Source organism: Anomaloglossus baeobatrachus, chromosome 2, assembly GCF_048569485.1.
Source record: "Anomaloglossus baeobatrachus isolate aAnoBae1 chromosome 2, aAnoBae1.hap1, whole genome shotgun sequence".
NCBI lineage: Eukaryota > Metazoa > Chordata > Amphibia > Anura > Aromobatidae > Anomaloglossus > Anomaloglossus baeobatrachus.
This window is the reverse complement of record NC_134354.1, coordinates 84,291,805-84,304,563: the sequence shown is the minus strand read 5'-3', so window position 1 is coordinate 84,304,563 and position 12,759 is coordinate 84,291,805. Positions and strand designations below refer to the sequence as shown.

General features: G+C 49.2%; 1 protein-coding gene across 2 annotated transcripts in view; it reads right to left on the bottom strand.

The window, feature by feature from the left end:
- The window catches only part of ARL6 (ARF like GTPase 6), a 115,331-nt gene that overhangs the window by 88,236 nt on the left and 14,336 nt on the right, over positions 1–12,759 (bottom strand). For both annotated transcript variants that reach the window (XM_075333099.1, XM_075333098.1), the window contains exon 4: positions 5,655–5,723. In XM_075333099.1, the coding sequence (XP_075189214.1) occupies positions 5,655–5,723 (69 nt within the window). The remainder of the gene's footprint in view (positions 1–5,654; positions 5,724–12,759) is intronic.

The window sequence follows — 12,759 nt, the reverse complement described above, 5'->3', positions numbered from 1 at the left end:
GGCTAGGGTGGCGAGAGTGAGCGAAACACTCCGCTGACAGTCTGCGCTGGATGGACCCTTGACCAGAAGGTCGTCCAGATAAGGAAGCACTGCTAACCCCTGGAGGTGCAGGACCGCAATCACTGCCGCCATGACCTTGGTGAATACCCGAGGGGCCGTGGCTAACCCGAACGGGAGAGCCACAAATTGGAAATGATCCTCTCCTATCGCAAAAAGTAACCAACGCTGATGTGACACTGCGATTGGCACATGTAGATAGGCATCTCTGATGTTGATGGACGCCAGGAACTCCCCTTGGGTCATAGAGGCAATGACTGATCGCAGAGACTCCATGCGAAAATGCCGCACCCGGACATGCTTGTTGAGAAGCTTGAGATCCAGGATGGGCCGGAAGGTATCGTCCTTTTTTGGAACTTGGAAGAGATTTGAGTAAAAACCTCTGAACCGTTCCTGAGCGGGAACTGGGACAATCACTCCGTGTGCCTGCAAGGACGCCAAGGCCTGCGAGAAGGCGGCGGCCTTGGAGCAGGGGGGAGTTGAGAGAAAAAATCTGTTTGCAGGGCTGGAAGAGAATTCTATCCTGTAGCCGTGAGATATGATGTCTCTCACCCACTGATCGGAGACTTGCTTTAAACAAGCGTCGCCAAAGTGGGAGAGCCTGCCACCGACTAAGGACGTGGCTGGAGCGGGCCGAGAGTCATGAGGAAGCTGCCTTAGTGGCAGAACCTCCTGCGGTCTTCTGCAGATGCGCTTTTGGGCGCCAGTTGGATTTCTGATCCTTGGCTGAGTTAGCGGACGAGGCGGAAGGCTTAGAGGATGACCAGTTGGAGGAACGAAAGGAACGAAACCTCGATTGATTCCTACCCTGGGCGGGTTTCCTGGTCTTGGTTTGTGGCATGGAAGTACTCTTCCCGCCAGTAGCTTCTTTAATGATTTCATCCAGCTGTTCACCAAACAGCCGTGAACCAGCAAAAGGGAGCCCAGCAAGAAACTTCTTGGAAGAAGCATCTGCCTTCCACTCTCGAAGCCACAAAATCCTGCGGATAACAAGAGAATTAGCTGAAGTCACCGCAGTGCGGTGAGCAGCCTCTAGCATGGCAGACATGGCATAAGATGAAAAGGCTGAAGCCTGAGCAGTTAAGATTCCTTGGTGAGGGAATGCATCTCCTCTAGAGAAGCAGAGATGGCTTTGAGAGCCCACACTGCTGCAAAAGTCAGGGAAAATGCGGCCCCCGCAGCTTCATACACAGATTTGGCCAGAAGTCAATCTGACGGTCAGTGGAATCCTTAAGTGAGGTGCCGTCAGCCACCGACACAACGGTCCGGGCTGATAGCCTAGACACCGGAGGGTCTACCTTTGGGGAGTGAGACCACTCCTTGACCACCTCAGGTGGAAATGGAAACCGGTCATCAGAACCACGCTTTGGAAAGCGTTTGTCAGGGCAGGCCCTGGGTCACAGCGGTCTGAAAACTGGAGTGGTTAAAGAACACACTCTTCACTCTCTTAGGCGAGGTAAACTGATGTTTTTCGGCCAAAGAGAGCTGCTCCTCTGACACTGGCGGATTGAGATCCAGCACAGCATTAATAGAAGCAATCAAAACACTAAGATCTGAGTCACCCTCAGAGAAATCGATGGGATACATAGCTTCCGAGCCCCCAGTGAGGGCATCCTCCTCATCTTGAGAGTCAGCTCTTGAGACAGAGCCGTGGGATGGGGAGGGGGAGGAAACCCTGCGCCTTCTCGTAGAAGGACGGGGTCTGGGATCAGATGATGAATCCTCCGTGAGCTCTGATGGACGGAGGTCAGAGGATAGGAGTCCTCTGTCAAGAGTATTAGAGGCACCCTGTGAGGGGGGCTGATGCGTATTCATCAAAGTCCTGGACAAAAGCCCCATGGACTCAGCAAATGACTGGGATATGGACCTAGAAAAGGACTCTACCCAGGCCGGGGGTTCAATCACAGGTGCAGCAGCAGCCTGAGAGACCACTGGGGGTGAGACTCCAGGCTGTGGCACCGCCAAGTTAGAGCAACCATCACAGTGTGGATAAATGCTCGGCTCAGGCAGCAGGAGCTTGCATGCAGAATAAAGCTTTGGAGCCTTGCTCCTTGTGTGAGACATGCTGCTGGAGTGGGGGCTTTGCAGAGAATGAACCCCAGGGAGAATATACAGAGGTCCACAACCGGAGACCGGCTGTGGCTTACCAGACCGCTGAGCGCGGTGTTGTGTGCCCTCCAGATCCCGAAGCCCGGTCCCACAGAGCGCAGCATCTCAGCAGAGATGCAGAATGCAGGATGTCCCAGAGCAGAGTGAACTCTGCCTGAGAAATGGCCGCCGGAGCGAAGAGAGGGGGCGGGACTAGGGGCGTTCCTATAAAAGAGCGGGAACTGGAGGGCTATAGAGACCTGCCGGGAAGGAGGGACGCTCCAGCAGTGGGGAGTGTCCCTCCCCTGTGTAGAACGGCCGCCGGGAGGAGCCAAACCTGTCCCTCTGCATGAGTGACATGCGAGGGCAGGAAAATGAAACTAGGCCTCCGGCGAAGCCGGGGCCTAAATTTAAGCGGCGAGGCCGACAAGCAGGCACCATCGGCGCGGTTCTCGGGCAAAAGCTGGAGAACCCGCCGGAAAAGTTAAAAACAATCACATACAGCATACTCTCCCCTTACAATAAAGAACCGGGACCCCCAACATAAACGTCTCAGGTACTTAGCTGCTGAGACGCAGGGCCATGTCCCTGGGGATGAGTGCTCCGGTCCAACAGAATCCTCAAGGGGCTGTGGATGGAGACCGGACTCCTGCCAGGCATGGAGACCGTGCTGGCTCCCACTTCAAGCCAGAGCCCAGAAGGGATGGTGAAGGAGCGCGGCATGTAAGGCTTCAGCCTTGTAAATCAACCTTAACAACACCGCCGACACAGTGGGGTGAGAAGGGACATGCCGGGGGTCCAGACATGGACCCGCTTTTCTTCAAACTCTTTCCAAAAGTCAAACAATCAGATGAGAATGCATGTGTGGATGTATGACCTCCTGAACACAAAGCTTTATGATTTATGTGGCTCGCACCGCTGCGCTTAGGCGGTGCACCTCTCTTTTTGTGCTAACCACAGGGCGGCGCAAGGGTCTCTCTGCTTCTAAGCCGACCTTGGCCTGTTGGATTAGATCGACCATTTTGGACGCCTACCAGAGTACTCAGGTGCCTCCCCCGCCGGGGATCAAAGCACACTCGACCAGAGCTGTCAGTGCCTCTTGGGCTTTTAGGCACCAGGCTACGGCTCAACAAGTCTGTCAGGCTGCCACTTTGACTATCCTGCATACCTTTTCGAAGCACTACCAAGTGCATGCTCATGCTTCGGCAGATGCGAGCTTGGGCAGACACATCCTTCAGGCGGCTGTCGCCCACTTGTGAAGTTAGGCTCCGCCTACTTCTTAGTTTTTTCTGTTTATTCCCACCCAGGGACAGCTTTGGAACTTTGGAAGAGAATTTTGTTACTTACCGTAAATTCTTTTTCTTATAGTTCCGTATTGGGAGACCCAGCTCCCTCCCTGTTGCCTGTTGGCAATTTTCTTGTTCCGTGTGTTATCACCGACTGTTGTCGTGGACAGAGTCTCCGGTTGTTCCGGTCTTACTCGGTTCTACTTGTGGGTGGCTATTCTCCTACAGCTTTTGCACTAAACTGGCTAGGACTGGCTACCAGGGAGTGTATAAGCTCAGAGGGAGGAGCTACACTTTTAAGTGTAGTACTTTGTGTGTCCTCCGGAGGCAGAAGCTAAACACCCATGGTCTGGGTCTCCCAAAGGAACGATAAAGAAATAAACGTTTATACTCATCTTTCCTCCCTCCAGTAGCATCGCTCGTCCTCCTGTCTGTGTCAGCAGCAGCACCGCTGACCTGTGTGGAGCCGTCACTATTCCCTGCAGTATCGCAATGTCCTCCTCTCTGCCGGCTCGCTGATGTGTGTGGAGAGCGATGCGCACAGTGATGATGTCATCGCTGTGCTTACCGCTCTCTACACAGATCAGTGGGCGGCAGACAGGAGGACATCGCGATACTGCAGGGAACGGTGAGCATACCGTACTTATTCATTGCCGCCCGCACTGATGATGATGATACGCGGGGGGCAGTGAATACAGCCGCACATGATCACTCCAGGCTGTAGTTGCCAGGGGTGACCACACGGGCTGGCTCTTTACTATGCATGCACCCCCTGCTCATCATCCCGCCCACCTGTCAGCGCCGGCTTCAGCGCTGAGAGATGATGGCCGGGAGGATGGGCGCGCATATGAAATGAGCGGGCCCACGTAGTCACGGCAGGCGCTGCTACAGCCTGCTCATACCACCGATGACCCGCTCCACCCGTATTCCCCGCAGCCCTACATTCAAACTATAAGACCCACCCCCCACTTTCCCCCAACATTTGGAGGAAAAAAAGTGCGTCTTATAGTCCGAAAAATACGGTACTCATTCTGTAGGCGGCATCTGCTGGAATGCTGCCCTCTCTTTATACTTAGCCTAGGGCAGGTAATTTTATCCCTTGCACCACATGCATCATGCATTTTAGATACGTTTTTCTAAAATACTTGACAAGTGGTGTGGAAGGAGAAATCCAGCATCCAAGTCCGAAGATGTGTTAAAATTCCCGTTTATTGAAAATTCTTAAAAATTTAGCAGGTTCTACATAATAAAACCATATGGTAGTGAAACATGGTACGCGTTTTGAGTGTCTAGCACTCTTAGGGGTACTTTGCACGCTGCGACATCGCTAGCCGATGCTAGCGATGTCGAGCGCGATAGTACCCGCCACCGTCGCACATGCGATATCTTGGGATAGCTGCCGTAGCGAACATTATCGCTACGCCAGCTTCACATGCACTCATCTGCCCTGCGACGTCGCTCTGGCCGGCGACCCGCCTCCAGTGTAGTGTCCGACCCGCCGCCTGTAGTGTCCGACACTACAAAGATCACTGATTTACGACGCTTTTGAGATCGTTTATCGGCGCATCTAGGCTTTACACGTTGCGACATCGTTACCGGCGCCGGATGTGCGTCACTTTCGATTTGACCCCGACGATATCGCAGTAGCGATGTCGCAACGTGCAAAGTACCCCTTAGTCCGAATCCAACCTGGATTCGGACTAAGAGTGCTAGACACTCGAAACGCGTACCATGTTTCACTACCATATGGTATTTATTATGTAGAACCTGCTAAATTTTTAAGAATTTTCAATAAACGGGAATTTTAACATATCTTTGGACTTCGATGCTGGATTTCTCCTTCTACTTGACCATAGTTTGGCTGACTTACATCCGTGCACCGTCCTCCCAATGGTTTCCATGTGGATCAGGAGAGCTGAAAACCTGCTCTCCTTTCTTGACAAGTGGTGTGGTATATTGCCGAGAACTGATCCAGTGTGCTCACTGTATAGTGATCGGTGACTGTAATCGCTCCTTGCCATGTCCTGATGGCTGCAAGCAAGCGGCTGCAGGGAGAATATTCTTTTCTCCCTGTAACTGGTCATCCAGGAAGCTGGACACACATGGTATAAACACTATTTACCAGCAGATTACCCCTCAAGGTGACAGGTTCCCTTTAAGACAATCACCCCCACAATGGCAGCTTACAATGCATATAGGTTTGCAGTTTTTATTTCCACTTACTTGTAGTAGTGCTCCCAGAGATTCCTATACCGCCCTTGTCCAGACATGTCAAAAACTGTGAATGACAGGCTAGAGAAAAGAAGAACACAGAATTAGTATAACACGTATATTGTCAGTAGTCATCATAGTCATATGCACAGCACTATACATTACTGTGACACCACAACCACTGATTTATGTCCCCAGAGCCGGGCATGGGGGGCTGCACCTGCATTCAGCTCATTCCCTGCAGTGACATGTATATGGTTACATGGGGGGCCGTAAATACTTGCACGTGTACATCCTGTACAAATAGACCACCGATCGCTGTACATTATGACCTTGCTGTAGGGGGAACATCTGCAACCCATCAATTTACAGCAGTGGCAATGGTCTGCTATGTACCAGTATGGTCTATTATATAAATGTGTGATGGCTGCTCTCTGGTCGCCTGCAGTATATTACCTGAATAATGTAAATAGGTATACACAGGTCACTGTAATCAGCACTTTTCAATATTATGCAGATATATTTAAAGCTCAGTCAGCTACATGTTTGGCTTAAAAGTATTTTTGCAGCCGGAGACCCCAGTTGTCATATCTGCAGAGGCTTCCTGTATCTACTGGTTTTCGGGCCACAAGGACCCTCCACTGTCCCGATTGCATCTCCCATGGTCTCACTTATGGTGGCAGACACAACTAGTGTAGCATGAATTAACCATTGGTATGGCTGTGGAAACGCCGCCGTGTTTATGCACCTCATACAGTCTCATATAAAGGGTGTGATTCATATTGAAATCCTCAGGATAAACTAAAGGGGTTTTCTAGACTTAAAGGGAATCTAATCACCAAGTTTTTGCCACCTAATCTGAGAGCAGCATAACGTAGGGGCAGAGATCCTGATTCCCGCAATGTGTCATTTACTGGGATGCTTAGTGTAATTTTGATAAAATCACTGTTTAATCAGCAGTAGATTATCATTACAGGACTACTTTGTGTGCTGCAGGTAGTCCAGCATATTCATGAGCTCTGTATAACTGCTAGATCTGTAGCAGAGAAAACATTGATCAAAATAAGAGCAAACAGCTCAGTAAGTGACATCGCTGGAATCAGGGTCTCTGTCTCTACATTATGCTGCTCTCAGATGGGGGAGCAAAAACCTGGTGACAGAGTCCATTTAAAAGGTTATTCCCATCTCCAAATTTCGATCCCAATATGTAGTGGGTGTAATAATAATATTAGCAAATATCTCCAATTACAAATGTAGTATAGTTCTTCTCCTGATTAGCTATGTCTCTTACTTTATGTGCAGGGCATTGCATTAGCTTAGGTAACCATGGTTACATCCATGAGCAACTAACTAACTGTAAGTATATGAGTAACCATGGATAGCAAAGCTGCAATGCCCTGCACATGAGGTAAGTGACATAGCTGATCAGGAGAACTATACTACATTTCTAAATTGCTTATATTATTATTATACCTACTACATATTGGGATGGGAATACCCCTTTAAGCTAAATTTCTGCAATCACTCTGTTGCTGAAACCTGACAGTGTACAATAGTCACATTGTCAGGATTCAGAACGCTTGCCAGCTGGAGTGGTTGTGATGTGACACAATTAGCACACATCGCTCCGTGTGACACCGCAGGAACGAGGAAGCTCTCCTTACCTGCCTCCCGGCCACAATGCGAAAGGAAGGAGGTGGGCGGGATGTTCGTCCCGCTCATCTCCGCCCCTATTGGGCGGCAGTTCAGTGACGCTCCTGTGACGCTGAACGAACCGCCCCCTTAGAAAGGAGGCGGTTCGCCGGTCACAGCGACGTCGCAGGGAAGGTAAGTAGTGCGACGGGTCCGGGCGATGTTGTGCGCCACGGGCAGAGATTTGCCTGTGTTGCACAACCGATGGGGGCGGGTACGCACGATGGCGATATCAGTACCGATATCGCAGTGTGTAAAGCGGACTTTAGTCTCCCTGGATCTAGTAGATTAGATAAAGAGATCTTTAGAAAAAGTATTTCTAAAGATATTTTATTGTATGCTTCATGCATACGGTCATGCTTCACAGTGCAACGGGCTTCCAGGGGCTTCCAGCCCATGTAGTGCGCATGACCAGAAGTCCGAGATCATGTGCAATGAGCCGAAATACAGGACTCGAAGCAGCAGAAAGGTGAGCGAGACCATCCTCTGACGCTGCACATTCATTAGCATGTTAGCACGGTCACGGGGGTGTACTAACATGCTAAGGGACCGACTAGCCAAGGGAAGTACCGCCCAGGGAACTCCTGCGCTCATTAGCATATAGGATCTTTAGAAATGCTTTTTTCTAAAGATCTCTTTATCTATGTTGCTAGATACAGGGACGGTTAGGCAGGGAATAGCAATATACACCCCGGACCTCTCCTGGTACTGAGTGCATATTGCACCCGACAGGTTCCCTTTTATGATCTTGCCTTATTGCTCTGCACTGACTGAAGATCTCTAGAGAAGACAGGGCTGAATTATAAGGAGCCTGTTACCATTACAGACACCAGTACCGGCCATTGGCTGCTATTACAAACTCCTTTGTCCTGAACTCTATATAAACCAAGTTCCTGTTTGGGTTAGATGCACCACGTGGCCACATTCGTGGTCCTTTAAATAGTAAAAGGACTGTGGATGGAGACCCATGGCTCACCCAATCTGCTGTCCCCATCCACAGTATTTTAACTTATAAAGTGCCGTAGATATTGTCATGTGCTCTGGCTATCCAATCTTGTGTACGGGACCACTGTGGATATTGTTTAAGGATAACAAATATTTCATCATTGTGAATAATAGAAAAAATTCAATGAGCACCCACAAGCACCCCCCCCATAATTACCAAAGGGATAGATTAGTGGACAGATGTAATGGTGCAGTTAGAGGGGCTGTCCACTACTTTGATATTGATGACCAATCCTTAAGGGTGCTTTAGACGCTACGACATCGCTAGCAATAGCACCCGCCCACGTCGCTGTTTCGTCATGGGGGTGATCACTGCCATAGTGAACAATATCGCTACAGCAGCGTCACACGCACATACCTGCTTAGCGACGTCGCTGGAGACACCGAACAATCTCTCCTTTAAGGGGGAGGTTCGTTCAGCGTGGCGTCACTAAGCGGTCACCCAATAGCAGAGGAGGGGCGTAGATGAGCGGCCGGAACATGCCGCCCTCCTCCCTCATTGCCGGTGGACGCAGGTAAGGAGATGTTCGTCGTTCCTGCGGTGTCATACATAGCGATGTGTGCTGCCGCAGGAACGACGAACAACCAGCGGCATGCACCACCAACGATATTATGAAAAGGAGCGACGTGTCAACGATTTTTGACGTTTTTTGCGATCGTTGATCGGCGCTCCTTTTAGTCACACACAACGATAATCGCCAACGGCGCTGGATGTGCGTCACTAACGACCTGACCCCGAAGATATATCGTTAGCGATATCGTTGTGTGTAAAGTACCCTTTAGGCTAGGCGATCAACATCAGATTGTTGGGGGGGGGGGTCAGGCATCCAGCACTGCCACCGATCACCTGTAAGCAGCATTCAATGTGTCACAGTGAGGGTGTCAGCAGCACCCCTCCGTGCACTGTGTGGGGGCCGGTAACAGCTGATGGTGGGGGTGACGGGTTTAGGACCCCATGATCTAATACAAACTACAGAAACCAGATATGCAGGCTCAAATTAATGTGTAAGCAATGCAGGCGTGTGGCGGTGGTCCTGATAACTCTTCTTACCACTTTTCAAAGGTGAAAAAGGGAACCAACCACCAGCATTCTGCTATATGAGGTAAAGGCAGTGCCATACTGGCGCTGGGATGCTGAATGCAGGTATACATGTTGTTGAAAGATCGGATGCTTGGTTGCTGAAACATCTGCAAAGTTACAGAAATGCACTGCCCCATTGATTGTTGTGTGCTTCAGGCTCGGGAATTTTTGGGTCGGGTCCTCGTTGTAAAGTCCTCCTCCTGCGTCCTCTATGGCGTGCCCCCTTTTTTTTATTTAAATATCACACCATGCCTCCATTGCTGCTCTTGAGGTCCCTGGAGGAGGACTTTATAGCGAGGACCCAACCCACAAAGGCCCGCACTGATGCATACGCAAATGCAACTTTGATTTCAGATATTTCAGCAACCAAGCATCCGATCTTTCAACAAGAGATATGCCTGTATTCAGCATCCCAGCGCCAGTATGGCACTGCCTTTACTTCATATAGCAAAATCCTGGTGGTTGTTCCCTTTAAGAGTTGCCAAATGTAATTGAAACATGACCCGGAGTATTTGTTAGCTTTCCCTTACCTTAGGTTTACCTGCACCCTGATATAATGTCACCTTTTATTACATTTTCTCCCCCACACGGTGTCTGTGTAGACAATGACGTGTGATTTCTGAGATTATCCATGTCATTATCACTTGTGTCTTCCCGGGGGAGAGACCGGAGGTTTCCTTAGCATTAGGTAATTCGCCTTGGCAGTGATCGTTTGGTGCTCGGGGCTTTGCCGGCTTATTCACCAGTAAAGATAAAGGGTCACATGAACGGTATTCACATATAATGGGTCACGGCCGGGAATCGCACCTGATGGCGGCATTAGACATGCCAGGGACAGTGCCATACACCTTCATTATTTTTCTCCAGGACTATAACTACTTATCAGATTGTTACAAATATCAAGAGGCATCTTCTAGTATTCTCTATGGCTCTGGCACAATCATTTTAATGCCTTTTTATGTTTGTTTCTTTATTTTTCTTGGTTTCTCTGGTCTAATTGTTCCATAATAACCCATCAGTAACCCAGCCGTGACCTTGTCTTCTGCTAATTACTAAAATACTTAATCCAGCAAGACTGTTATTGCCGGTAAGGTCTGCACTCCAGCCTCCTGTATATCTGTAGCTGGAAATTACTGTTTAACACTTAAATCACCAGCGGGGGCTGTATACATTCATCAGGTATCATTTGAGGATATTGTTAATGAATGGATCCTCACAGCAACGCAAACAAAACATGGCTTGTAGTTTCTTCCACTCAGATACAATGTGCATGCTGCAGTCGATCGGTGGCTGACGATTAGCTGCAGTGCTCACATTGCGACCTTGTTGATCGCAGCATACCAGTGGGGGACACAGTGGTCACTATAGAGGAGCCGCGCTGGTCACCATTCACACATGAAGGCGGGAATCTGTTTAACCCTTCACATTATTTTTCTGATGTCACCAGATTTCACAATACTAGCTGCATACAATATTATATAGATCTTAGTCCTGATGAGGCTGGTGGGCTTTTTTTTGGAAAATTGAAGTCAGAATGGCTGCATAATCCTCGCTTTGGGTGTGAACTTCCAAAGCGCTCTGTCTAGCAGATTTCAGGGGTCGCCCCGACCTCCACTCTATTACCCCTACACAATGATTTGGGCTTACACAGACGCCCTCAGTAGGATCCACAGAATGGCTGCTGACTGGTGAAGCGGGCTGGCAGATTATAGGCCAATAGCTGAGTCAATTGCAGATCAGAGACTGGAACAGAATTATCAGGCCACAGAATAAAGCAGAACAGAGGCGGAGGTAAGAGGCAGGGATCATATAGCGGGGCACTGCAGGGAAACAAAAGTGACCCCGAGTAAGAAAACATAACTGGCAACGAGAGGCAGGAAGCTCAGGGTTTAGATCAGGGGTCTCAAACACGTGGCCCGCATGCTGTCCAAGGCTGCTTCTTGTGGCCCGCAGGCCCCGTGACAATCGCGGCAGGTGCGGGGGCCGATTCGTCAGCATTTTACTAAAGTTGAATAAGTAGCGGCGCCGCGCAGGGGGTCTCTGCACTATACCAATGGCAGCCGCCGGTGTATGACGTCAGCTGCTTACCTCTGAGTGGCCGGTGGCTGCCATTGGTATAGTGCAGAGATCCCCTGCGCGGCGCCACAAACGATTCAACTGAAGTAAATCGCTGACGCGTCGGCCACCGGCATAGGGCCGCAATCGTCACGGAGTCTGCAGGCCACAAGAAGCAGGTCAGGGGACACCGAGGGAATGGAGAACAGGTGAAATTTTTTTTTTGTGTATGTGAAGAACAGCATAATAGGGCACCATGATGAGGACATTACTAAAGGATAGGCACAAGGATGGGGCACATTACTACAGGGCACAAGGGGGCACAATAGTACAGGATGGGCATATTACTACAGGATGGGCACAAGCATGGGACACAACACTACAGGATGGGGACAAGGATGAGACACAACACTACAGGATTGGGACAAGGATGGGACACAATACTACAGGAAGGACACATTACTTCAGGACGGACAGAAGGATGGGGCACAATACTACAAGGCACAAGGATGGGGCACAATACTACAGGATGGGGACAAGATGGGTACATTACTACTGGGGACATGGATGGGGACAAGATGGGCACATTACTACAAGATGTTGGTTAAAATTACTACACGGTGCTAAAAAAAAGTGCACATTTGTTATAATAAAGGACAGCAAATTGTATAAACAAAAGTGATCCAAAAGGTGCATAGAAAAGAAAATATGAAATCACTAAAGATGTCACTCTGTCCTGCAAAGAATGTGGCCCCCAAAATTTATTTTCCTATGTGCGTCCCAAATACCTAGCCGAGTTTGAGACCCCAGGTTTATATAGTGTGATTCCAGCCCAGGACTCATAGACAGGAGTTAAAGGGAATCTGTCACCAGGATTTGCCACCTAATCTGAAAGCAGCATAATGTAGAGACAGAGACCCTGATTCCAGGGATGTGTCACTTACTGGACTGCTTAGTGTAATTTTGATAATCTTCTGCTGATTAAACAGTGATTTTATCATTAGCGGACTACTTGGCATGCTGCCAGGTAATCCAGCATATTCATGAGCTCTGTATAACATTGACTTCTTCTAAATGACAACAAACAGCTCAGTAAGTGACACATCGCTGGAATCAGGGTCTCGGTCTCTACATTCTGCTGCTCTCAGATGGGGGAGAAAAAAAAAAAACAAAAAAAAAAAAACTGGTGACAGATTCTTTTTAATTTGATGATTCAGTTCAGGTGTTAATCCTCAAGCTCCCTGACTGGATGACACTACAAATCCCAGAAATCAAACCAAACTG